Genomic DNA, 26,345 nt, shown 5'->3' with positions numbered 1-26,345 from the left:
GCACTGTTTGTTTTGTCAGCATCGTTGTGAAGTAGAGCCAGGGATTTAGGAGCCTAGGTAATAGTAGAAATATTAACAATGGGCTTGACCAACAGAAAGTAAAACGGTAGATTTCTAGCCCAAAGCTGTATAAACCGAATACAATCTTGTCTCTCGTGCTGCCAGCAGTCAAGTATTCTACTATTCCAAGGGAATACCGTACTTTGATTTTCTGAAATCGGCAACGAACACAGGCTCCAATTTCTCTTGTTTGTCGAATAAGTTCGCGTTCCTCACTTGTCAATCGACGTCTTCCGGATGTGGTCATTGACGGCGTAAGGGCATTGCTGGTGTTCGCGTCGGGGCTATCATTATTGACCTCGCAAAGATCCGACAAATACTCCTCTTCTTCGTTCATCTCGTTGTCTTCGAGGTCAGAGTCTTCGTAGTCAGAACTTTCGTAGAATGAGACTGCCCCCGAGGATGAGTCCTGATCGAAGGTATCGGTGTCCGAGTGTGGGTAGGTATTTCGCTCGGAGACAGGCGAAGGCGATACGTTGTTTTCATTATCGTCGCTCGTGTACTCTCCTGGATCCGGATCTTCTAGGATTGTTGCACCTAGACGTTGAGAAAGGACGTGAGAATTAATGGCATCTTTTCGAGAAGCTTCAGTGCTCTCTGTGTCGGCATCGTCTGGATCATTTACTGATTCAGCAACAGATTTGTCACTGCCTACCTGACTGCTGTCCCCCAACTCTCCGTTAGTATCACCATCTTCACCGTCGATATCTTCGGGTCGGTCATTGGCAGAATGGCTCCCGATCACCGCGACAGGAACAGGCTTCGCGTGGCGATCAGTAACCGTGTCCCCATCGAGGTCGCGGTCTTGTAAAGCATCTTCAAAATTGAGGTTACCAAATCTTACAATAGGCACCTCATCATCGTCGTCAGAATCGTCATGTCGGGAGTCTTGAGCGACATCGCAACATGGATTGGCGAGGGGATGTCGGTAATGCAAAGTAGAGGAATCGCATGTCTTTGAAAAATCCGGTCTGGGCGTGACTGGTTTGGGATCAAAGTTCAGGCTTTGTCCTTCCTGAATTCGGGTCAGTGGACGTGCATGTGCAGGTGCAGGCGCTTGGGCTGCGCCTTCCTCTCGACTTGGAGAGCCCTCCTCCTGTTCTGGGGATAGGAGCAACCCAGGTGGTTTTCTAACACCCCTCCCTTGACGACCGGGTACTGAATCAAGCTCCTCTTCACCACATGGATCCTCGCCCTCCAAGTCTTCGGGTGGAGAAGGGAAATTTTCCCGGTCCCGTTGCCCGCTGCTTCGGGTCGCAGGCCTCAAACCTGGTAGCGACTGTCCACAATATGGACTTCTTCGCGGTGTTGATGTCGGAGAATGGTCCAAGTGCACTGGAAACTTCTGAATAAGACTCCCTGAACCCTGGAGGTCCCCGGCTTTTGCACTCCCATCGTTGGCATGTGCACGTGTACTGCCGGAAGCGACATTGTCTTGACCAGGGTTTACGAGCAACTGTCGACCATTCTTTGGCGACAGACTCGGCGCGGATGAGCTCGTATCCTGCTGATAAACGCGTTCGTCCGAATGAACCACTGGCACGTGGGCCTCGGCGTCTGCATTGTCGTTAGAGCTGAGTCAGTGCTCTTTGTTTGTTTTATAGGCTCACCACTGTTTAGATGTTGGTTCAAGCGATGACGTTTCAATCGACAAGAGTTGGCTGCATGTTCGGTATCCGCACGTTTCCGACGTTTCTGTGTCACCAAGAAAGCCTGTCAGGATACAGAACGGAACGAATTGACACATTGGAATGGTCCCAGCAGTTTGGTTCCTGCGGTTACACAGCTTCGCCCCCCCGCGTCGTCACACACTGCCTGAACCAGTAGGGCTCTGCAGGTGGCCCCAGGGTCCGGTCAAGCATGTGCTTTGCCAGAGCTTAACGAGCAGGATACTTTACAGGTAGGTGTTCTGCAGTGGATAGCCTCTGGCGCGAAATTTACGCTCCAGAGAGCCGGGCTGGCATGTGGAGGAGTATGGTTCATTCATTCACTTACGTGTTTCTCAGTTGAACGATTGGCGTCAGCATCCATACCGGCAACTAGAAGCAGTGCCCCTTGCGGTTAGCTTGGCAACTATCAGGATGCACCTATCCATACCTCTTTGTACAACGCGATATTCGTACAGATACAGCAACGAGGTATTGGTGGTCTGATGACAGTCGGGAATACGTGGTTGGTGAGAGTGACGATGCAGGAGCAATATCCGCAGCCTTCCTCATGTGTGCCCAGGATTCATCCACTCGTCACCCTCAAGCCCTTGCCTGGAGGAAGATGCAGGGGCCTTGGTTCTACCACTCCCAAGCCATTGAGTGAGACAACCGCATCCTTGTCGACTACATAGAATGGTACTTGTTCAGATATGCAGTTGGGCATCCTGAGCGGCAATTGCCTATCAAAAATGATATGCCATACTCCTGTCACTCTTCTCAGCCTTTTGAGGCTTTGCAAATTTCAAATTCGACATGCTTTTTACATTTGATGCTAGATCAACGTCTTAACTTTCAAGGTTTCCCAGTCCTGTACATATGGATCCTGTCTCGAGTGATACAACCAATCAACGGTACGGTTGGATGGCTTATTTGGATCCACAAAGAACATATTCCGCCCTCACCGGTTGATCTGGGTGGTCAACAGCACAGGGTTTCGCTGGCTCTGTCGACAGGGATAGGCCATCTCGGCTTTTTCGGAGCTCAGCCTCAAGTTGATGACGGCAATTAGAAGAATGAGAAGTCACTGACATCCCGTGTTGCTCTTACGTATCGCAATGTCGGATAGGCATAATCGATGGTGATCTTTGGAGTTCGTGAATTTCAACCATTCTTCAACAGTACAGCATTACCGAGGATGCTGTCTATCTCGTTTCCGAGCAAGTCACCATCCTAGTAATGATTCCATAGAAGGGGTAGGTAATACTCTGTGCAAATCTCGGATCTTCGCTTTGGTGACACCTGAGACGGCATCGGTTAAGTTGCCTTGACGGCCCGCCTCGGGAACAGGCTACCAAACGGGTAAATTCGAACAAGAGTGGATAGGTAATTAAAGGAGCTTTTGAATCACTCAACTGAACTGAACGCAATTCAAGAGCTGAGACATGATTGTCAGCAACCAATCAAATCAAGCACTCTCACCTCGCGTTATCTTGCCGAGAATCAAAACTAGAACTTGATTGTAACTACCTATGTATGTGTCTCAGGATCATTGTATGAGAGCCAAACAAGGCGGGAGGAATCTTCCGTCTCTAACAAGCCACTCTCACGAACGAGAAGTTTATGGTGTCTTCACGGAGTAACTAGTCTGATGCACACCGTGGTATATCTCGGCAGTTACATTTGTGCAGGGGTATGATTCCCGAAGTCTGTACTGATACAGGGTAAGGGGGGTAGGCTTGGCCCGCTGTCAAACCGGAAAGATTGGTCATTCACAACAAGGAAAGATTTAACATCAATTTAGGCGAGTTCTAGTACAGATTCTCACGAGCTTGGTCACTGTAAACATGTCTTTAGACAAGGGTCACTTCCCAAGAACACGTTCATACAATTTCAGTAACAGGGGAGATCGGATGTACCGAGATCTTCTCAACAACCCTTGTCCTGAAAGACATTGTGTACATCAACATTAAGGTAACCAAGATCGACTCGGCTTTACGTATTCGGAAAACTACAGAATAACTGCGTCGTTTGTTCTAGGCCACCGACGGTGCTCAAGTAATGGCAAGGTTTCAGAACTCGACCGACAGGTATTCGAAACTCACCTGAGCTAGCAACGTTTCTTTTACTGTGGATCAACATGCATAACTATATCTTACGGTTACTTGGGAATGAACTGATATTGAAATGAGGGAGGAATGCAGATCTACAGCAGGTAGTCAGTACTTGCAGTATACCTACAGCAATCAATCGTTGACTCCTTAATGAGGAATCAATTGGTCAAACTGTGTGACCAATCAGTCCAGGGTGTAAGCGGCACGCAACAAGGATTTTCCGAGAACAAACATGACAGGCAGGGGTGGGCAGACACGATCGTCGGTTGCATTAACCAAAGAATGACTGTTAGCTACTTGGTACCAAGCATCCATACCCGGGTGTTCTAGCGTAATGACCACATGAGGCTGAACTTGAGGAAGCAACAGAAACATAAAAGGGCCTGAATATCCCATCGAAAACAAAAACAAAAACAAAAACCATATCATGACTCGGAAATGACTGGAGACTCCGAAGAGAGGCAAAATCAAACATCATTACATTCATGTGCCTTGTATATTATCAAATTTCCTCACTATTCCTCATCAGAACTCTCCGAGTCCTCCATCACAAAGCAAGCCGAGTTTGTGGTATATTTCGGCGCAGTATATTCCGGCATTGGGACAATGGGGTAGTGTCGAGTCTTGTACTTGCGTTTCTCTCCATAGGCAGCCTCCCAAGGAGGAAGCAGACCATCAGGAATTGCCCAGCCGTACTTTTGACTGCGAAGCCAAAGCCTCACCATATGCCGTGCTGATTTATCATCGTCTGTGTAGGCGTCTCGGCGGTGGACGAGGGCAAGGTTGTTGAAGAACAAGAGATCGCCCGTCTCTAGCTTCAGTTGCAGTTCGACTTCCGAAGCAGCATCTGATACAGCCTTGAGAGCATTTAGCTGAACTTCTGTGAGGGCAGGGACGCCGTTTGTCCATATCGGGTGTGGGCCGAGGCGGTGCGGATCGAGGCTGATGAGGAGTTTTCCATCGTGGAATGTTAAAACAGGAGCGAGATAGAAAGTCGCTTTGCGGCCGGAGCTGCCCGAGACATATCGTTAGTGCTGTTCACCACACTGCTGAAGAATGCGAGAGTGTGTCTTACAGTTGAACGGGCCAGTTGGGGGTTAGCAGAGTCTTGATGACCTCAGGCTCGCGGTCGAGTAGTTTGTTGAAGACAGTCCAGGAGGAACTGAGATAGGTATTTCCTCCCTTATTGGCGCTGTCTCGGACTTGAAGGGATAAAATATCACATCCCATGTCAGTGTGAAAAGGCTGTATAGCGAACTGTTAGGTGGAGTCTCATTTCTGTAAGGTAGCTATTGAGGCCTACTAGCGATCCCTTGGTATGAATACCATGACGGGCGTAAGCGGGAGTAGTCCACTCTTTTGAGTCAGTTATATGGGCTGGAAGCGTTAGATAAAAAACCCCGCGTCTCCAAAATATAACATGGCAAGTAACGTCAAGTCAGGGGTTCTGAAAACGTACAGAGCATGTTCCCCTTTCGGTCCTGGAGACCGCGCTTATCGGCAATGTAGCTGGCAACACCTAGAAAGATAGTAACACTATCTTCAACAGTATACTTAGAGCCATCAATGCCACGGATAACAACGAAACCTCTGCCGAGATGCAGAGTCTCAGCGCTGGCACGCAGACGCCGAGATAGGTTAGGGAGGGGGAAGTTATCTGCCGAAACTTCATCACCATCGAGGCCGAGAGCTAGGAATGCCAAATACAGTTAGAAAACTAGCTATAGCTTAGTCAAGTAATTATTTCAAGTTTAAACTGACCTTTGAAACTGGCAAGGGCGCTCTCGACCTCGCCAGCCTCCTCGTCACTTAGGCGGAGAGTGTAGGTTTGGTCTCCTTGAAAGTCTTGACCAGACCAGACGAGGGGACCAGTAAGAGCGGCACTGGAGACATCCTTGGTAGGGAAAGCTCCAATGACACTCTCAGAGTTTGCACCAACAACGCCATTGTCTGAGTGTTGCATGTCTTGAGTAGTACCCCTGAGAGATGCCATTTTGGAAACTGGACAAAACTTCAGGATTAAAGAAACAAAGAGGAGGGTAAAAGTTATTGCTAGAACTTGATTGTGCTTTGAGATTTGATTGTGAGTGTAGCTTCAGTTTTAGAGAAAGCGACCTGAGCTATTTATGTTCATAATTTGTCTCCTTCTTAACCGCCACCTAACACAAGATATTCCACGTTTCGAGGTATCCAACAACCGGGAAGCTGTCTTTCGGACTGCATTGATACAAAGAAAAGATCTCCACAGCCGCTGGTTGTCTTCCGGATGCCTCCCCGGCGATAAATCGACATGTTGTCATCACATTGCATCTTAATGTGCACATCTTGACATCGCCGTCCACTCTGGGCCGCAGACCAGATGACCGACCGGTCTTATTATCGACATATCTTCGTTGTTGGTTGCAGAAGCCGTGGGGCGGATGCAAAGGGTTGAAGGCCTCATTTTTCAAAGTCGACATGGTGCGCTGGTCGAGAAAGGGGGTGTTGATGCACTGGGCTGGGCCGGGCTGGAATGGCACCCTTTTAAAGCCAAGCACAAGTCCTGGATGTTGGAGGCTTCCACTCTATTAACACTGGGCGATGTTACAAAGAAGCGCGACTATGGTTCTTTATATCAACCTGGTAATGTATTCGAATTGCACCGAAAGCCATAGGGCTATCATCCGTGCAACTGCCATTCCGCAGGGCCTCTGGTTAGGCTGACCAGGTCCCTCGCTAGAGTCACCGGGTAGAGAATTCCACAGATACAAGGCTGATCGATATCAAACTAGGGATCTTAGACCCGGTTCCGGCTGCACGACATTGCTGTCCGGTCTTAGCCAGCGCTATAACAAGACACAAGGCGGGTACCTGTATTGTTCCAGTTCGAATACATATTGACAACCATCACACATGCCGAGATACTGATCCGCCGTCTGTAGTCACACTGTTTCTCATCTCAATCTTAAATGTTAAGGAGTGATAGGAGCTAAGCTGCAATAGGGTGGCACTGAGAGAATCTTTCACAGCATACCCAGTCAGTGGACAAGTACCTCTCCCTCTTCAACGCTCTTATCGTATATTGACTACGACCCTAAGCTGCAACCTCATCATACTACTTACACGATGTGAAAATGTACATCAGAACATATCATGGCAAGCACCCGGTTACTACGTCCGAGTCAATGGCAATTGCAGCAACTCGTCCTCAAACGACGCTTAACGAACTCCGAAGCCCCTGTCTTGAGGCCTGATCTTCATGTATCTTGATCAGTTCTGCAAACATCCCACTACTTAGTCACTATTTGGGCAAGTCCCGTGTCTGTGCTGCGACGCACAAGGCAGAGAGTATCAGTAATAGCCAGGTATCACATTGCGCACTCAATGATGGCCCTGTCAGAGGCACATGTCGGATGGAGAATAGTGGTCCTCGCGCTTAGTCCATAGCTATGGCGTGCATGATCACCCTACTAGGGCTCTCCAGTTCCACTTCTGTTGAGGGGCGACTTGGCTAGTGGGCGGGTGTCTTGAGGGCGGCCTTCTCAAGCTGCACGATCGTAGCTAGGTAGCCTGAGGTGTCGTCAAGTCGCATCGTTGTAACATCGGACTGAGCAGACAGATGCATTGCAAGTTGCCATTGGCTGCGTCGCTACTTCGGTTGAGTTGGCGTACATTTATAGATGGCATCATGCGAGATTCCTCTGCCCTGGCTGGTCAGTCAGTGACGCCCAACATTGACATGAGGGAAGGCGTCAATCCTGGGGGGTACCTAACATGGATCACACTTGACGACTAGAACACCACTAGCCTTCTTTTCACGTTACAATGGCCAAAAGAGGATCTTCTTCAAGCCTGCTTGTACCACTCGAGCACGGCCAGGGTCGTCCCCTTGGCCATTAGCCAAGCTGCGGTTCGCCTTTTCCGGCTTCATGACAACTTATCAACTCCACAATCGACCGGTTTGTTCTCAGTGCTTCTTCAAAAGTTTCAGCCAACGAATTGTGCAACATTCACCGAGATCTTGATGCAGAAGCGAGGCCATAGTACCCGTTTCCCGGAGTTCCATGAGGTAACTAGTACCACCAGACTTACTACTAAATCGACAGGCATTTGGCATTAAGGTAGCTTTTAGACTTAAACCTGACCAAAAAAAGGTATGCAACCTCTTTAATCCTCTCCAGACTACAGTGGTCTAGAGCATACATATGTGCAATTGTCCAGACTCCAAAGCTAGCGCCTCGCAACTGTGATGCTCTTAATAGCACTGCTAGCCCCAACACTCTTGGCACTCCTACCGTTGCGGCAAACGTTCCGAGTCTCTAGGAAATGGGTCTTTAATTTCCCTTGACGCCAGAATGTTCTCACTAGCCAGGATCATTCATCTCGAGTAGTTGGGGGGAAACGGTTCGGGGATACGGAACAAAAGCACTTGCAGCAGGGAATCTCTCTGGCTGCCCACCCCGGGATATACCTTGAGGGTGTGCCATAGTCGGGCGTGGAGTTCGTCCGGAGTACTTTTGGGATACTCCAAAAAAAGGCTCTGCGTTTGAGGCAGTGTGATGGCATCAGACCGAGATAAGCCATGATTTCAATGGAGGGTATACTCGTCAATAACACAGAAGCAAAATGGGCCAAGGAGAAGCAAAATATGATACCACGTCACGATCAGGACACCCGATCGAGACATGCCCGCGTCGTTGGCCTTTGATATGTGGGATGTGTTGGCTCTAGCAGAGGAAACGAGATCAACCTGATACCCATCCGCCATCCACCGCAAACGCCGCTCAACCAGGCCAAGACCCACGCCTTGTTCCAAACCATGATCATCTGCCCGCAACTCTGACGCCAAATTCCACTTTACAGCGTGGAGTCTTGACTGAAGCCCCGTTCGTGCAGTATGTATATGTATGTGTGAGTGAAGACTGACAGGGACTGCCCTACATAAACCAACAAGATACACGAGGTTGATGGGCTAGCTGCACATCCAATTCACCAGCGCTTACAGCACCTCCGTTACACTGATAAAAAGAAAGTGCAGAGTTGTGGACCTAACTTGCTGCGTGTTTGCTGTCCTATCCTACAACTAACTCAAACTATTACGCCGCAGATGCGATCATCGTCCTAGAAAACAATTCCATTATGCAACCATCAACAGCTTGACGCACCAATCTCTGAGTACCATTAACCACTATCCAAGACCTCTGCCCATTCTGGGCCAACTCGCTGCCCCGTTGTCGATCATCAAGCCAATAAACCCATCAGGCCAAAAATAGCCCCTATTCCCATCGCAGCTGTCACATGAGCGGCTCCCGCAGTCTGAACGGAGGTTGCACCGTCCGTCTCGGTCTCCGAGCCAGACACAGTGGTTGTTTCGACGACTGTCAACGAGGTGGTAGGAGATGAAACCTCGCTTCCTGGGATCATAGTCTCGGACGGGGCGGGTACTACTGAACCCCCAGCAGACGACACATACTCCTCGACAGTCGTCAAAGTCGATACAAATGTAGAAGATATCGTTTCTACACTTGCATAATCGGACTCAGCTGTGACTGAGCATGCCGCGCAACATTTTCCTGGCGCCTCGGAGCAATCTGCACCCAAACTCACTGCCTCCACCGTAGTCAACTCGGTCTTCGTACCTTCGACCACGACTTCCCCCGTCGACGTAGAATATGCCTCCACAAGAACTGTCGATATAGTACGGAGCAGCGTCGCGGTTGACGGCGTCTTGGACTCCCATGTCTCAGTGATGGTCTTTGTCATCGTCACCGTGATGTCTGTGGTACATGGCCCCGAGACGGGGACTTCCTCAGTCACCGACTCTGTCAAAGTCTCGGCGGTGGAGGATGTCTCGATAGATACAAAGGACCATGGGAGAGTCACCTTCGTCTTGCTTGTCAGGACGAACGTGTCTGTGACCTCTGGTACATAAGTTACCGTCGATTCCACTGCGTCGACTGAACTCAGAGGAGGGATACCGAGTTCACTTGAAGCCAGCCCGGTCGAGACCAAAGTACCAGGCTGCTCCCATGTCCAGTGAGACATATGTGTAGAAGTAGTTGAGCACGAAGTCGAGGTCAACAGGTATGGAGAAGTCAACGTCTCTACCGAAGAGATAGGGGTGTTGTATATCGTGATGCACGACGTCATTATTGGCGATGGAGTTACTGCGGCAGCCTTGGACTCACCACTCCTCCTGTTCATCGTTAGCATGTTCCCAACTCAAGAAGAGACGTCTTACCAAGGGACAGTGACAAGTGTGTGGCATAGTGGCGCGCAGATAGTCGTCTCCGAAGACTTTCCATACGTGGTGCTGTACTCACGAGTAAACTCATCCGTGATTACGGTGAGTTTCTCCGTAATCGTAACGACACTAGGATCCCACTCGGTGACAGAAGGTACTTCTTCGCCATCAGTAACAGAGCAGAAGAGACAGTCGACAGTTAAGACAGTTGTCGGCTCAGGAGCAACAGAGGTTGGAAGTGGAGGAAGAACCTCGACAGAAAGACCGGGCTGTCTAGAATGAGGAAAGGGTATCTGAGCCACCACAATGGAAACCAGCGAGGCCAGAAGAGCAAAAAGGAGGCTGAAGACGCCCATGGTGCAAGTAGAAGCAAGAAAACACTACTGTAAAAAACTAAAGAGTGAATCAGCGTTCGGTTATTCAGTTTGTATCAAAGAGATATAAAACAAAACAAACAACCCTTAAACAAACGACAGAGATTCCTCCTTAAGTAGAGAGATGAAGCTCTCATTTCACAGCATTTCGTGGACGGCCACTGGCTCGGGGATGACTGAAGGATTCGAGTTTCTTATCACGTTGGGCATGAGCCATGTTTGCCCGTCCTGTTCTTCCTTATTTCTTTTCGTTTCGTAGAAACAGACCACGGCATATTCTGTCAAATATGCAGTGGCATGAGTCTACTCCAACCAAAAACCTCTGTTCTTTAATTGCCGTGCAACCGCTGGGTTGTACAGATAGGGGTAACGGCGTCTGGTGCGACTGCCTGGTGCGACTGGTTCAAACGAACAGGTTTAGGCTCTCTTCTTTCCAATCGGCATTTGCGACGTGAACCAAATCCTGACCGACGGCAATGCCCAAGTTCAACCTCGCTGCATGTCAGGTTTTCCTTGGGGCGAAGGGGAAGTTTGGGAGTGCAACGTTGATGTCGGTTGAAGTTGCCTAAAGGTTGAAGAGTCCGTCTACACCGCTCTTCGGTTCGATGAGAGAGATGACAAGAGCAGTGCTAGTTTCGCTTCGTTATGATTCAAGCTTTTGAATAGGCATTTGTTAATGGAGGTACAGATGCTGGATGATGGTGGAAGCAAGGACACGTCGATGTTTGGGAGTGGACCGTTCTTTGGCGATGGACGACAGTACATCTTTAGGATCTCTTAGATGATTTAATTTCCCATACGCCGAGATTCCCAGGTTTAGTTGTTAAAGTAAATACTGCACGATCATCCCATGCGAGCCAAGTCAATCCCACTTCTCGCTCCGGCCTTGGCCAGTACAGCCTGAGCACATGGCAACTCAGAGATGGTTGAGCGATGCATGGGTATATCCTCATTTCTAATGGATCAATTATAATATTCTATTCGAGCTCGTCATATGATCTCTACTTGATAGCTAACCCAAGGTCTCTCGTTCATGTCGCAAGACCGTTACTCGCACCCGTCGGAAAGACCTCCGAAATCTGAGATTCCCATCCGAAACAGTTGCCGAATCCTATGTCTAACCTTTCAATTAACGTTCTACTTGAGACAGCTCGAATGAAGGATGACAGGTCTATCTTTGCTCATTGTTCTCGGACATTGCGTATCGAACAGGGGATTGATCTCGCTTTGTCTTGAGAGCTGGGCCGACCACTGACAAAATTTGGTCACAATGAGTCTGAATTTCCTGCCCACGATCAATATGTCAAGATTCTTTTCTCTAATATTACCCCGCGATGTCTTACCGGTATTTCTCGGTGGAATTCCGATGACCTCTTCGTGCATTGTATGATAACAAGACTCGAATCATTCTACGTGACAGTAGCTTCTGTGATCACTTAGGTGAGATGCCAGCCGTAACACCTAGTCCGGTTTTTTATTCGCACAAGTTAGTGCTGTAAAGATAGCAATACCGTCAGATGCTACATCTGAAAGTGTTCTTGTGAAGGACAGTACAGGGAACTATTGCGTAGCTTGTGACTGAGATGATGCATAGGCCCTGTTAGTATTCTTCCTCCTGCTTATAATTTACTATTAATACCATTTATTCACTAATTTATCGTCCATCGACCGGGCTACGTCTTGGGCTCTTCAGTCAACCCATCAGATTATCCCCCCATAATGTCGTCGGCTCGTCTTAAGTGCAGTTTGATACCACTTGAGCCTGGCCCAGGGCATACCACATACGGCTTTCATATCGTTTAGAGGATGTATCGAATTATAATCTTGTTGTTTTTGGTCATCTGTGCCAGTTCTAACTCCAGTTGTACAATAAGTCAACCCTTGGAACGTACTGGCTTGATCAATCTTTCACCCCCTTGGACAGTCACAAGTCAACTGGTAAGTGGCTGAAAGGTACAGTAAGCCAGGAGCTCAACGTTATGCCACCACTAATGCAGATATTAAAGTTGATGCAGAGGCTGGCATTCCTCTGCGGGTTGGCGGCCTGGCCTCGTGGTTCAGAGAGTCAATTTAGGTACTTCACAAACATCTAGATCCATCACTTCATCTTGAACCGGAGGCTAACCGATCCATCAGGGACATGTTGGCAACAAGTATGAAGTTATGACTTCCATGTCAGCCTTCCGCCGAGTATGGCTCATCAACAGAACAACGACGCTCTGACATCTAAACGGGAACACTGCTCCAAGCATCGAACGCCACGTCTAAACTCCAACAGGCAGCGATTTGAGATCGAGGCGTCTCGATGGAGCACTGGTCAGTGATACCATTTTTCGTATCTGACTCTCGGCAATAACCGACGCCACGATATGTTAACGGAATAAGTCGTCAGGAATACCGGGGGCTGGACGGGCACCTGTGGGGCCGTTGATGTCGATCACGGCGCCGTCCACCGGTAAGTGGCTAGCCCTTGATCTACTGTCTAAATATGGCAGTTCTAGAAGTGCAGTAGTAGATAGTAGGGTTCGTTTGTGATGGGCTCTTCTCTGCATGATGGCATGACATAGACGGAAGCAATACTCCTAGCGTCCATCGCTTGAGACTCTGGAAGCATATTAGCATGTCAGCACATCATGCGCATCTCACGAGTTTACGCTGGAGAAAACTCCACTTGCTCCAATAGCTTGTTTCCAATGGATCCCCCTTTAATCCCTGGGGAAGAGAAAAAAAAAATTGCACTTCTTGGCGAGGTCCGACACAGCCTGTGCGTTAAAAATAAGATTGTCATGTCATGGTGAGTCTAGACTAACAGATATGGAGAAGGCAGACTGTCGAGTTGTTAGTTCGCTTCGGGCTTACGGGTTCTGTGTGATGAATCCACTGATCTGCGGCAACGGTGCGGTTTCGATTCATGGAGGTTTGTTGGCATGTTGGGTCCTGACACGAGAGTGTAGGATCGAGTCTGCAGTCATTCCATGCATGATGGTGAGATGTTGGGTTCGAAACAGGTGGTGGTAGTTAGTTAAAGATAAGGGAAGGCCAACACTGTCGAAACCCTCCTAGCATAACAGAACTGGCTGATATGAACTAACCTATACTAACCCGACGAACATTGTTAATGGAAGGCCTGACTAGCTGGTTCAGGGTAGCTGAGTTGAGTTTGCTGACTAAGAATCATGCTCGTGACAACTGACAGAAGTGATCTGACATGTATCCGTATGTATTCTGTATGCGACGTTGCATCTCGGTGGACCATCCCATTGACACAATATGCTAGATTTTCACTACTCCCAGAGTTCACCTGAAATTTAATGTTACTATGTACTTCCAGAATCGGGATATGATCTGATCTCACCTTGCAGTTGCTTTCTGTCCAACGTACTACAAGCATGGCTGTGGTTGCTGCGTCACCAGTCACCGCCCTCCCACTTCCCAAGCCAATCTTCAGCCTTGCCCAACAAGCTGAGCTGGCGCCCTTTCGGGCCGACCGTAAAGAGACGTTGCTTTCTTAGGTCTAGTCTGGGGTTTAGCCCAAGAACTGGAAACTGTGTTTCTCCAGGTTCGGTCAAGGGCTTTTCCCTCATCTGGGGGGGATTTATTGGCTGATGCATTGTTCCAAGATTACAGTAATTAATTCCAATATCCAAACATGGAAAATATCGTCAGGCCCTGATCGACAAAAGACGCATCTACTAGCAGAGGCACGACTCATGCGCAAGACGTAACAAAACCCACTGAAAAGCACACGACGAGTGTTCCAAGTTCCTTCGAGAAAGACGCTAGCCACGGCCAGGCCGGCAACTACTGCACGATGAGGCCACGAACGAACACGCACAAGTATACAGTGTTTGCGAGACACAGGTCTAATTGGTCCATATCTCACACTGTGATAATCCACCGGGTTATTGGGGCTTTGGGTGAACTCATTCGCTTCCTCGTACACCGTCCAGACGACAGCATCGGGCGTCTTTCGGTGTTGGCAGCCACCTACCTATCGTAAAAGAACGGGAACACGCCTGGGAATAACAAACTCAATCATATTGCAAACTCAATCGCTAACTAAAATACCTTTAATACGTCTGTTCATATCTCCTCAACAGCAGAGTTGGACAATCTCGAAACTGATTAGTGACCCCTTGTACCATAATATAATGCACAGAAGCTTGGATGATCCGATGCCATTGCGGTGAGCCCTTTCCAACCATCGACTTTTGTGCCACAAGGGGTCGGTTAATCATGCTCGAACTATTCATGCGTAGCCACGTTGTTGTGATTGAGTTGATTCACAGCAATTAACCTATAAGCTTTGACAGGAACAGACGCCTCATGATCATGTCAAGCTTTGTTAAATGAAGGGCGTTTTAATCGTAATATTTCCCCTCTTTGCGGGGAAGGGAATGGGAACTTCCATGTGATCCATGCTATTCCCTTTCTTTGGGTGAAGCTGCTGCTGTCAATCTGCACAGCAACGCGTACGTAACCTGGTTACCCCAGAACTGAGATTGATACGTGACACAGCAGCGTGCAAACGCACGGATGGTCTTGTTTCAAGCGAGATGACAGCTGCACTGCGACTCCCGCATCAGATCTATATACGTGCATTTGCAGAGTAGTACTCTATATCATTGGAGGGACATCATTGGTTGCTTTAGTGTCAGTCGTAATTGTGTTCTATATAGTGCTAGTCGACATGAGTGTAGTGTTACGACTAGATGAGCTACAAGGAGGCATTGGACATACGCAATGGGAGGCTGTGTTGCTTGTATACGATCTAGTACGATGGTCTAAAGATAGTGTTTTTGAGGATATGCCTTCAAGGTCGAACCGTATTAGAGAATGCAGGTAGATCCTAGAGTCAAACCATCTGTTGATGCTACATTTTATTGATTCCATCATTGATATTTAAACATAGTTAAGCTATATCATCATTGCTGGTACATGTGCTAGGTGCTGGATCGATACAAGGTAGATAGTCTAACCTACTAGCTATTACACAAAACCAGGGGCTGTCCTATCGGAACCTATCCAAGTTTTATATCAGTTACTTTGTATTCTGCATTGAAACTTCTGTATACTAACCGTTACGCGTCATGATATCTCACCGTTGCTGTCTGCCGCCCTAACATCCATCTTACTTTCCTAAGGGCCGAACCGTCGCATCATCAACTGCACAGCCACCGAGTGACTCCGAGAACAACGGGACGACTGTTTCCAACGCACATATACAGATTGACTCTATACAAGTTCATCCGTTGTCCGCGTGTACGCTGTAGGGCTGAGTATCTGTTGTCTTTATCTTTCCGTCAACGATCTGCTTATACGCGTATATAAAGCCCCACATATTATCGATGCGCACTACTAATGTTCCAAAAAGGGCAGCTTTACTCACGTATAGCTGTCCGCGTAAAGAACATTGGCTTTTTTTTTTATAAGCATTTGAAGAAAAAGATAGCACTTGGGGAGGGGGAATCTATATAAAAAGACGAGTATATAGTTGAGAGAATTGCCAAGTCAATTCAAGATCATTCCATTCAATTCAGCTTCTATCTATCTCTGTGCTGTATCGATATTAAAACACCAAGATTAAACTTTACCAGCATCACCAAGAGCCTCACGACAACGACTCACTCAAAATGGCGGGCTCAGATGCACCCCAGGCTTATGTCTTTTACAACTACAATCCGAGCATGGTGGCAGCCGTCATATTCATCATTGTGTTTGGCCTTTCTTCATTATTACACACGTTTCAACTTGTGCGCGCTCGAACATGGTATTTTATTCCATTCTTGATTGGATGTCTCTGTACGTCCCCCCAACCCTTGGTGGTCTGTCAATCACTTACTTACTGATCATTTAGTTGAATGCGTTGGTTACATTGGCCGCGCCCTCTCTGCCAATGAAGCACCCGACTTTACCAAGAACCCCTACATTATTCAGTCTATTCTGTTGCTGCTTGGACCAGCACTGCTCGCGGCATCCATTTACATGGTTCTCGGTCGTCTCATCGTACTTTTGGATGCGGGTCATCTCTCTGTTATTCGCCCCAATTGGTTGACCAAAGTATTTGTTACTGGCGATGTTTTGTCTTTTCTCGCACAGAGTGCCGGTACGTGTTCTGCACTATACTTACATGGGTTCACTTACTGACTTTACAGGTGGTGGTATGTTGGCGACAGCCAAGGATAAAGATGCTGTCAAGAGAGGCGAAAACATCATTGTCGGTGGCCTCATTATCCAGATCCTCTTCTTCGGCTTTTTCATGATTGTCACCCTCATCTTTCATGCCCGCATCAATCGCAACCCTACGCAAAAGTCTCTGGAAATTGTCGCTCCATGGAAGAAGCTCCTCTTTGCTCTGTACGCAGCCAGTCTGTCCATCCTCGTGCGATCAGTCTTTCGTGTCGCCGAGTACGTCATGGGCAAAGACAGTGCTCTCCAGTCGCAGGAATTCTGGATCTACATTTTCGATGCTCTTCTTATGAGTTTGGTGGTGGTCTCGCTCAACTGGTTCCATCCCAGTCGCGTGATCAATGGTGCGTTGGACAGGAAGCGGATTGTGAGTCAGGACGAGTATATGCTGGAGGGTCAAAGGCATGATGGAGAACGCCAACGATACTCGTTGTCGCCTGTCCGCCCCAAGGGCAACAACTGAGGAGGAATAGGTCTGTCTGGTGGAGAATATGTTTGAGGACAGGTATGAAGTTGACATGTAGTTGTAGTATTGGCTGAATAAAACTTCCCTTTGTTATAAAGAAGTGGGATATCACTCCACGTAGAGAGATTGATAACCAACCAATATCCATGGATCTGACCTGCAAAGCTCATACGAGACAGCCTCAACCTGGTTGCTGTTACATGAGGCTCAAAGTGGCTCTGTTTTCTTTAGGTCCTTGGAAGTAAATTATGGAGATTAAAGGTCTCGATGGGTGACCGTCGATGGGTGAGACATGCATACTACGCAGGGGGAGACTGAGACTGAGACATTGGAACTGATATTCCGACGATGCGGAATTATGTCGATTGAAACCAAGGCAAGCAAAAAGCAAAAAGCAAAAAAGTTGGCTCGGGATTGTCTTTTTTCGGTAGCATTTTGGCGGGAACCTGGAACTAAGATGGGAATGGACGGTTCCAAACAACGGCTCTTGTGCCCGAAACAGTGACAATTGGCGACGGCAATGCATTTAATTTCAGTTCATTTCAGTTGGTATTGTTTCGGCTTGTAAGCTTTTGAGAAACGTCAATGTGTCGCGACGGAAGGGAACAATGCAGCAAGCAGACAGGAGATGTTTGTTGTATTATCTCGAGATCAAGGCGAAGTAATTGTATTATTAGTATCGAAACAAATCGGAGCAAGCCGAGTAACGTCAACGTCAAAGAGAGGTGACATTTCAATTCGATAACGTGTGTCGGACCGACGTACCTGCAAAAGACTTGACATGTGCGTGAATTTCAGGTGCAGAAGCATGTACACGATCGTCGATGTAGATGTGATTCTGTTAGGCTTCAGCTGGTCATCGCCAACAGCAACAAGCGAACAACCTCGGGTTGCCTGTACATTGGTGGATCGAAGAAATGGACTACATAGACTAAAATACCGATGGTCTCTTGGGCTACAGATGCACTAAAGCTGGTCTGATATTTTCATCAGCCACTAAAGTACCTGTGCTAGAGTTGCACTGTTCTAATGTGAGAGCTGAGGGATTAGAATGGTCAAAGCGGAGGCCAGTCGCTGGAAGTCGACGTGGCACAGTGTAAGGTAGCGCTTAGAGGCTTAGCCCTGTTGAGCGCCGAGCGCCACCTGGAATCAATTCATCAAAGGTATCGTTGCGTTCGCTTCCAATGATGGGATGAGATATCATCAACTTGGTCTGATTGCTTGGGAGTCTGAAAGATAAAAAAGCAGCTGAATGTCTCTGTCTCTGTCTCTGTCTCTCTGTTTCTCCCTCTCTGTCTGATTACGAGTGATACTCCGTACCAACCAACCAACCTCTTATTCCCCCTTGTCCCCCATCCATCTGTCCATGATTTTCCAGCACTGTGGTGGCAGCTAATTTCTTCCTCTACACCTTTCCTCTTTCAGCCCCCTCGCCCGTTCGGAAGTACGTGCCTTGGTCTTTGGAAAGACAGGTGGTACGAGTAAAAACTGGCTCCAAAAGTATCTCCCCACTTTGTTTCTGTGCCAAGGTACTTGCTGCCCGCGATCCTCTTGTCCCACCCTGCCCGGACTACAGACATCGCAGACCGCGCATCCACTGTCGAGGCCGGGGCACTCACTGACTGGCTGGTTGGTACAGTACAGCACTAAACTGTACTGTAGTCCTGTACCTCACTCGCAGTTACAGTTGCAGGCTTCCAACCAAAGATCCACCCATCGCCCACCCCCGGGCCCCGGTCGTTTCCTCGAAATCTCCTTCCCCTACAAACCCGCTTCTCACCTCATTCTATTCCTATTCTTCTTGCCTCCCGTTCTTCCACATCCACATTCTTTCTCCCCTGTTACAACACAACGACCGGTTACCAAAAACACCACCACTCCCTCATCTCTTCGCGTAGGTTGATCAACTAAAAAGTAATCGACCTTCCGAATATCGACAAACTCTACGCTTCTTGCAACTCCTGGTCACCCACCCGAACGAGACCCCCCGCATTATGGTCCATCGCGAAAGGGCCGAATAACGCATGCACGCTCGTCTCGTCTCCTTCACCAATCTCTAATCTCCCATCCTCCCCGCCTGAATTCTAAGTCGCCCCGAATATACCTTCGAAAACGACATTTCTTGTCACGGCCACCCCGCAAAATCCCCAGACTCTGGCTCGCTGGCTTGCTTCCTCCCCCGCGATCCGTCTATCTATCTATCGATCAATACCAATTATCCTGTCAACCGAGCATATATAACGCTCTGCCGACACTTTATCTATCACCACTTCCATCGCCTGCTCCGACCATCCGCCCCCGACCGTTACCAGCCTAACTTTCACCATGGCAGGTACCATTCAAAAAAGGGCCTGTGATGGATGCCATCGACGAAAAGTTAAGTGCGATTCAAACAGTCCATGCCGAAACTGTAATACCGCCAATATCCAATGCACATACAATGCTATCCCTCAGAAGAAGGGACCCAAGGGTTCCCGCGCCAAGGTCATCAGCGAACTTCGAGAGAACCAACGCCTGACGAGTCTTCCCGTAAAGGTTCAGGCCAGAATGAGCGGTGTTCCTACTGAATCCATTCAGAACCACAACGTGACGAATGGATTGCTTACGGCCGAATTCGCAAAGAGTTGTCTCAACTTCTTCTTCGACAATCTCTACTCCAAATTACCCATTCTCGACCGAGATGTCATTGAAAGTCAGCTGTCGTGCATGGAGAGAGATACTGAAATATACTGCCTATTCACCTCCCTGTGCGCCTTCATGATGCTTCAGCCAGGCATGGGCTTTCCCACAGCCGATTACAACCTTCAGATGGAACCTGGTGCCAATATTGCAGCCAGCAACATACTGGTCGAAGAGTGCTTACGCGTCCGCAAGGGCACCGAACATTGGGAAAATCCTAGCCACTACGTCTTGGCCACCAATTACTTCATCTTCGCCTTTTACTACTCTCAACAATCTCATGCCTCGGCCTGGTATTATCTTCGAGAAGCCACAACCATGATCCAGATGTCAGACCAGAACAACGAGGGGAAATACTTGCAAGATATGGAATCCATCCGACGACGACGCCTGTACTGGCTTCTCTTCAACGCCGAGCGAGCATATGCCATTCAGCGCAGTTATCCCCTGACCCTGCAGGCGACTGTTCACACGGGCAATTATGGCGAGGATCCCGCCGACAACTTAAACCCTTCTATCCAGAACAACTTCTTCAACATGTGCAGCGTTTTCCAAAGCATCGACGACAACTTCCTCAGCACTTGGAGGCATCCCTGCTGCCGCCTCGATAATCAGATTATCGCCTCCTTGGACGCACAGCTCCTCAAGACGGTGCCTACATACCCTCCTAACGCCGCTCTTCAAGCTGTTCAAGGTTGGCTCAAGACCGTGGCATGGCAGACCAGCGGAGATACCCAGGAAAATGTTGCGTATAGAATGTCTCAGTTTGTTTCTGGGTTCCCCAACCCGGCAATGTTGATGAACTCTGGCTTGGTAAGTTCTTTCATCACATTTTGTTGCATGTCCAGTTGTATTCTAACGATACGCAGATTGCCAAACTACTTCAAGTGACTTCAGACTTGATCTGTTACCTGGTTAATGCCCCGCAGTCTCGCAACCCAACAACCCAGGGACCCGAACGTTACCTTCAGACTCTCCTGCGCATTTGCCTAGCCATTCAAAACAATCACTACCAGTTTGTGCCTCTCTTGTTGAGCAAGGTTAACGAATACCTCCCCCGCATCGTCGACCCTATGTTGTTGAACCCACCAGAGAACGTCGGCTACGGAATGTCTGTCGATATCTTCGACGGCTTTGGCAATGCTGGTATGGCCCAGATGCCCATGGGAGACTATAACCCAGGCCTACCCATGAACTCGTATGAGCCCAAGTATGAGGATATGGGCGGCAATAGTCCTGATTCGCTCCCTCACTCACACCATTCTCATCACTCAAACGGCTCACCACCCGGTTCTCAGATGGGCAATGAAATGCCTCAGAACTTTGTCAGCTCCCCTGGCACGGTCATGTCTCCAGGCATGGACTACACCCCCAGCATGGGTGGCTTCAGTATATCCGATATGGTTATGAGTCCTCTGGGTGGCGCAGCCCCTCCAAACGGTATCAACATGCAGCGGCAGCAGCAGCAGCAGCTCAACAACCAACCTCAAATGCAGGGGATGTCTAATCAGGGTATTGGTGCACCCCCAATGAACCAGAATATAGGCTCCCTATACAGCGGTGTACGGCAACCATCACGCCAGAGTAGCTTCAATATGCAAAGCCAAACTCCTCTATCAGCAATGGGATCAATGTCTGATGCAATGGATTTCAATACATTACCACCGCGGTGATGTGGCGCAGAGGCTGACAACGCTTGACCTACCGGGCTGGTACCGACTTTGGAGTTTTATTTTCTTTTCTATAGATATCGTCTTGGATGTGTATTTCATAATCCTCAGGAGATCGAATCAACGTCGATCATATGACGGGCGCACCGGAGTTTTTGTGTCATGGCTAGTCCAGGAGTATTGGGTTTGGAAGGACCGGTATTTTCTTTTGTCATTCATGTTATGCCTATCAAAGAGTAAAATCGGAGTTTTTGGCATAGGTTATTTAGTGCCTCCTATGTTTTAGGATACAAAAATAAAAACGGCCTAAAGTCTGTAGTTTAAGTAGCATTATCAAGTCTACCGATTTCATCTCTTATGCCTAACGGTCAATCTCTGAAACTCTGAGGGTTATCTGTGCCAAGTGAGAGACCTCAACTCTGATGCGCTCCAACTCAGCCTTTCTGATACACCGAGCCCACACTCAACCATGTTGCGCTTTCAAGTTTAGAGTTGTGATGTATTCATATAATATAAAAAATGCTAATGGGTATTCTGTCTGGTATCTCTTTTTCAGTCATCAAGTCTTGTAATCAAACGCCAATGTAAAAAAGCAAAGCCCATCATAACTTCGTAAGCCAATCTTTCAATCTTTCTCTTCCACGGGGTTGTTTATTTCCACGAGGTTTCTTCTAGTGCTTCGCGGTCACAGACCGAATGGCAAGCACTTGGATCCTCTCAGCGTACAAATTCATTAAGTGACAAACGGGATCTCCCCATATGACTTCCCTCAAGTCCGATTCATTACAGGTGACCGCCACAACGCCCTCTTCGAGCCGCTCTCTGACGGTCTTGCGGTCCTTGGGCTTGGCGTGGGGATCTCCCGAGCGCAGCACGACGATCCGGCCGGCGTTGCTGAGCGTGCAGGCGGGGACTTTCCATCTTGGTTTCTTGGTGCGTGAAGAAGAGCGCGAGCGCTGCTTCGATTTTGTGTCCTTGTGGTGCGAGGAGGAGGACGAGGGTGGTGGTGAGGAAAGCAGGTCGAGAAGGCTTTTAACGTAGGCTTTGTCGGCGCGGACGACGGGGTCACCCTCGTTGACAAAGCTAAGGAAGACACTCTTTCTGAGAGACGGCGCGTCGGGTTTGGAGAGCGGGAGGAGAGATACTGGTGGTGCGCCAAAGGTTATACAGTGGACTCTCTTAAAGTGCTCTGTGAGAACGTTGAGTTCGGATTTCGCTTCACTCGTTTGAGCGACCATGTGGGAGTATAGCAGTGAAGCAATGGCACCACCAGCAGAGTGCCCTGTAATCAAGAGACTATAGGCAGATCTCGACGGATCCTCTTGCAGGAGCTGTCTCAGCCGCGCAGCAACGGGCTTGACCATCTTCTTGGCAACATTCAAGAAACCCGCATGGCACAAGTTACCCGGATCATCAAGGAACTTAGCAGGGCTGATGGGTACAGACTTGAAGTTTACGGCCCAGTCCATGAAGCTCGCTGTGCCTCGAATAGCGAAGACGATGGTGCCGCGATTGTCTACCGACACAGATTTGATGCAGGTTTGCCTAGGGCCTGCGAGCCAGTCGGATGAGACGTGGGCGTCGCGTTCGGAGCCGGAGGGCTTCTCGTATACGCGTTGGGAGTACTGGGCAGCAAGACAAAGGAGAGGCCATGTAGGCATATGTCTGTACATGTTAGAGGAAGTCTAGGGTGTGTAATGACATGGTATGATACGTACAGAGCGAGTGTGTGTAGATCCATAGGGAGTTTGGAGTTTGCATATTGCTCAACTTTGGAAAAGTAATTGCCGGATACAACTGAGGCAGCAACATTACAAGACTGCTTTTCTTGCTTATCCTGTTTATCCTTGTGCCTCTTCTTATTAACACCCTTGTCATCGACATGCTGATCCTGAACCGGAGCGCAGTTAAAGAGCTTGCTCTCATTGCCGCAGAGCTTCTCATGATCAATCAGCGTCATGATATCGTTGAACCGATCATACAGCGCATTTGTCGACTGTACGATCTGAGTGCAGCCGTGCCAAGCAGACAATCCATCGTCGTAGAGTTGCGGTGCCGCTTCCTTGGCCATATTGGCCATTGACCCTGTGAAGCGGTTCAATGATGAAGAAAAGTTTGGCTGTGAATGCATTGACGAGAGATTATGCTGCTGCGGTGGCACAAGGGCTTGAGAGTGATGTGCGATGGTGTGATACTGAGGAGGGTTGACAGGCGCAAGGCTTTGCGACGGTTGATGCGAGATGTGGTAGTGGTTGTTCACCACGACTGGCTGCTGGTAGCCATTCCAGCTTGGCGGCGCAGTGAGGTAACCTGCTGGCTGAAAATGAGACTGAGATTGGGCCGCATTTTGGTTGCTGTATAGGCTCGTGGGTGGTTGAACAGCGTATTGTTGCGACGGCTTTGGTTTTGGTGCTGATGGAAGGGCAGGACGAGCACCAGACTGGTTGCTTGGAACGGGAGCAGGAAGAGCTGGACGATATACGTTTGGCGGGTCTGTTATCGAGGGTTTGTGTATGGAAGGTTTTGAAGTTTTTGTTTTTGAACTCGACTTCTTTGACCTTTTCTTCTTTGAGGAAGATGAAGTCGAAGTAGCGAACCACCAAGCCATGATGGGATATTGGGTGGAGGAGGCTGAGGGTAGTAAGGATGTTTACATCTCAGGCAGGAAAGCGCCGTAGTCACACAAGGTAAGATAAGAGTAGGAGTACAGAGAAAAAGGTGTGTGTGAGTACGCGCTCTAGTCTATGGGGAAGATTAAAAACAATAAACAAAAAGGGTGGAAAGGAAGATGGCGAGAATCATGAATAGTCTCACACATGACCCGACCTGACCGAGGCAAGCAGCATGGCAGTGGAGGAAGATATTCTTAGCAGCTGCTGTGATTCAGTGTTTTCCTAGCGGGGGGGAATTCTCAGCCCGGTCGATCTTTCCCCTGTCGAACTGCAGAGAACATTAATATTTATGCACTATCCATTGCTTGTCGGGTGGAGGCTGCAGCTGTTATTCTGTCTTTGATATAACCATATACCTAAGAAAGCCCTTAGCGAGTCACTAAACAAGCGAATACATGGGTGGCGCGAAAAGACCCCTGCAATAGAGCTTGTTGGCATTGTCATTCGTCGACAAGACACCAATCATGGCCACGTCGCTTTGACAAGGCATGAGAATGACTCTGAACCTGCCAGACATTGGATGACTCTGCAGCTGAATGCAGCTTCTATTTGATGCTGGCAACAAGGGGTCGATGAACGGGCGGCAATAGTACCTGTAGCCCCGCCGTTCTAACCCTATGGCTGGGTGAGTCAATGACTTTGTCTGAGGCGATTTTGGAGATTTGATCGAGTTATGTTTCAGTCTTTAAGACATCGCCTTTGTATGACGAGATTCGAGGATAGTTCACACCTTTACACTTTAAAGGTGTACTAGCGTGCGTTCAAGGTTCTTGGATCTAAGAATCGTGAAGAGGTCGCCAATAAGCTTCGTACATTTACTATCCCAACGATAGCTTTGGCTCATGTCGACAAACCCTTCATGTAGGTACCACACCATAGTTTTGCAGAAATGTGGGTTCAAGACGAGTGGGGGATGAACACTTCCCGAGCCGAATCCCTCCGGTTTGATGCATCGACGAGAATTATTAATTAAACTCTGGCGATGCAGACAAGTGTAAAGATACTTCGATCTTTGACCAATTGTGTGCTTGACGATGCCAGCGAATTTGCCAGCAAACACCCCCGAAGCCGCTTTAGCACCAAGATGCATGGTCAAATGAGTCACATCGTTTCAAAGAGCTTCACCGCAACCAGCATGGTGAAATGAATCCTCCTTCTAATCCATAGAGACCCTCCATGTAAGTCAGAAGCAGGCACTTTAAGCGTGCCTCGCAGGTTCTCAATGTGCTGTCTTCACGTGGACTTGTGGAGCTCGGAAGCATCGATCTTCAGTTACAAGACTGTCATCAGCGTCCACAGAAGCCACCGATATCGCAATACTGGCTTTTTGATCCTTTTCACTGCTCATCAAACGATTGTAGTGCTTTTGGCGTCTGGTCGATGTCGAACTGAACCTCGTACAACGTTCGACCTAGCCCCTCAATCATCACTATCCTAATTGCCAGATGAGTATTCATCACCGGGTCGTTCGCAATGTTATGCATTTGATCTTCCGCCCAACCATCTTCACAGGAACTCGGGAATAGAGCCTTGTCTTCAGGGTTCTGTGGGATACACAGGTTCTGCCAGCTCGTCAAACACAACCGGCGCCGCTGGCCCTCCAGTCGAACTTGTATTTCGGGTGGGTGGAGATCGTGACTTCCATGATACATCTCAAGTGACCCAACGTCCACTGCTGAAGTGCCAGCATACTCGATGAAGGCGAGCATGTTGAAAGCCCGGCACCACGGGCTCCAAGGTGTGTAGCCTCCCCCGTCTGCATTTACCTGACGATGCATGCCCCATGTGATTGCCACGTGTCCAACGGCGGTTTCATCATTCTGAGAATGGTCGTTCTTGGATTGATTATCAATAAAGAAACTGAGAAAGTGGATGCCACCAAAGTGTCGATCAACTCCTGGATGCTGGCACTTCTCAAAGACCCATGGAGAAGGGATCTGGGTTGCGCGAGTATCGTACCTGCTCAAAGGAGGGTGACTGCCACGATCGCTCATAGTGTATCTGAATCTGCGCTTCCTGTTGGACGTATACCGCAATCTTATCGTCTTGGAAACAAGATACACTGGTCCAGTCTTTGGGCCCAGGTCATACGAAGGATTCATGCTCACTGCGTTGACGGGGCTCTGATAGCGCATAATTTCGACATTCTTCTGGGTAGCCTGATTGAGATATCGCCTGACCTTCAGCACAGAAGGATATGTCAAAGGATATGCGCTGGCAAATGCGTTTGACTGGCCCTGATCGACCGACAT

At 48.6% G+C, this 26,345-nt stretch overlaps 7 protein-coding genes across 7 annotated transcripts; 3 read left to right on the top strand and 4 right to left on the bottom strand.

Annotated features, from left to right (window-relative positions):
* Positions 1 to 4,070: 4,070 nt before the first annotated feature.
* FGSG_02087 (uncharacterized protein) lies at positions 4,071 to 5,813 on the bottom strand (the record flags this gene model as incomplete). Its single annotated transcript, XM_011319660.1, has 5 exons — positions 4,071 to 4,831; positions 4,896 to 5,065; positions 5,124 to 5,197; positions 5,280 to 5,510; positions 5,582 to 5,813. 5 exons carry the CDS (start codon positions 5,811 to 5,813, stop codon positions 4,336 to 4,338), a joined length of 1,203 nt encoding a protein of 400 aa, XP_011317962.1. The 3' UTR covers positions 4,071 to 4,335.
* Positions 5,814 to 7,487: 1,674 nt separating this feature from the next.
* Positions 7,488 to 8,122, top strand: FGSG_02086 (uncharacterized protein; the record flags this gene model as incomplete). Its single annotated transcript, XM_011319659.1, has 4 exons — positions 7,488 to 7,564; positions 7,607 to 7,868; positions 7,906 to 7,953; positions 8,021 to 8,122. 4 exons carry the CDS (start codon positions 7,488 to 7,490, stop codon positions 8,120 to 8,122), a joined length of 489 nt encoding a protein of 162 aa, XP_011317961.1.
* A 717-nt stretch (positions 8,123 to 8,839) lies between these two features.
* On the bottom strand, positions 8,840 to 10,468 carry FGSG_02085 (uncharacterized protein). Its single transcript, XM_011319658.1, has 2 exons — positions 10,041 to 10,468; positions 8,840 to 9,995 (listed from the first exon to the last, which is right to left on the bottom strand). The coding sequence occupies exons 1-2, from the start codon at positions 10,397 to 10,399 to the stop codon at positions 9,041 to 9,043; spliced, it is 1,314 nt and encodes a 437-aa protein (XP_011317960.1). The 5' UTR covers positions 10,400 to 10,468; the 3' UTR covers positions 8,840 to 9,040.
* A 5,582-nt stretch (positions 10,469 to 16,050) lies between these two features.
* On the top strand, positions 16,051 to 17,069 carry FGSG_02084 (uncharacterized protein; the record flags this gene model as incomplete). Its single annotated transcript, XM_011319657.1, has 3 exons — positions 16,051 to 16,219; positions 16,275 to 16,523; positions 16,573 to 17,069. 3 exons carry the CDS (start codon positions 16,051 to 16,053, stop codon positions 17,067 to 17,069), a joined length of 915 nt encoding a protein of 304 aa, XP_011317959.1.
* Positions 17,070 to 19,397: 2,328 nt separating this feature from the next.
* FGSG_02083 (uncharacterized protein) lies at positions 19,398 to 21,777 on the top strand (the record flags this gene model as incomplete). The annotated part of the gene is made up of 2 exons (XM_011319656.1): positions 19,398 to 20,564; positions 20,621 to 21,777. The coding sequence occupies 2 exons, from the start codon at positions 19,398 to 19,400 to the stop codon at positions 21,422 to 21,424; spliced, it is 1,971 nt and encodes a 656-aa protein (XP_011317958.1). The 3' UTR covers positions 21,425 to 21,777.
* Positions 21,778 to 22,092: 315 nt separating this feature from the next.
* On the bottom strand, positions 22,093 to 24,029 carry FGSG_02082 (uncharacterized protein; the record flags this gene model as incomplete). The annotated part of the gene is made up of 2 exons (XM_011319655.1): positions 22,093 to 23,086; positions 23,140 to 24,029. 2 exons carry the CDS (start codon positions 24,027 to 24,029, stop codon positions 22,093 to 22,095), a joined length of 1,884 nt encoding a protein of 627 aa, XP_011317957.1.
* A 1,401-nt stretch (positions 24,030 to 25,430) lies between these two features.
* Positions 25,431 to 26,345, bottom strand: FGSG_02081 (uncharacterized protein; the record flags this gene model as incomplete). The annotated part of the gene is made up of 1 exon (XM_011319654.1): positions 25,431 to 26,345. One exon carries the CDS (start codon positions 26,343 to 26,345, stop codon positions 25,431 to 25,433), a length of 915 nt encoding a protein of 304 aa, XP_011317956.1.

This window comes from Fusarium graminearum, chromosome 1 (genome assembly GCF_000240135.3).
Source record: "Fusarium graminearum PH-1 chromosome 1, whole genome shotgun sequence".
NCBI lineage: Eukaryota > Fungi > Ascomycota > Sordariomycetes > Hypocreales > Nectriaceae > Fusarium > Fusarium graminearum.
The sequence above is the reverse complement of the archived record's forward strand: the minus strand, read 5'-3'. Positions and strand labels throughout refer to the sequence as shown.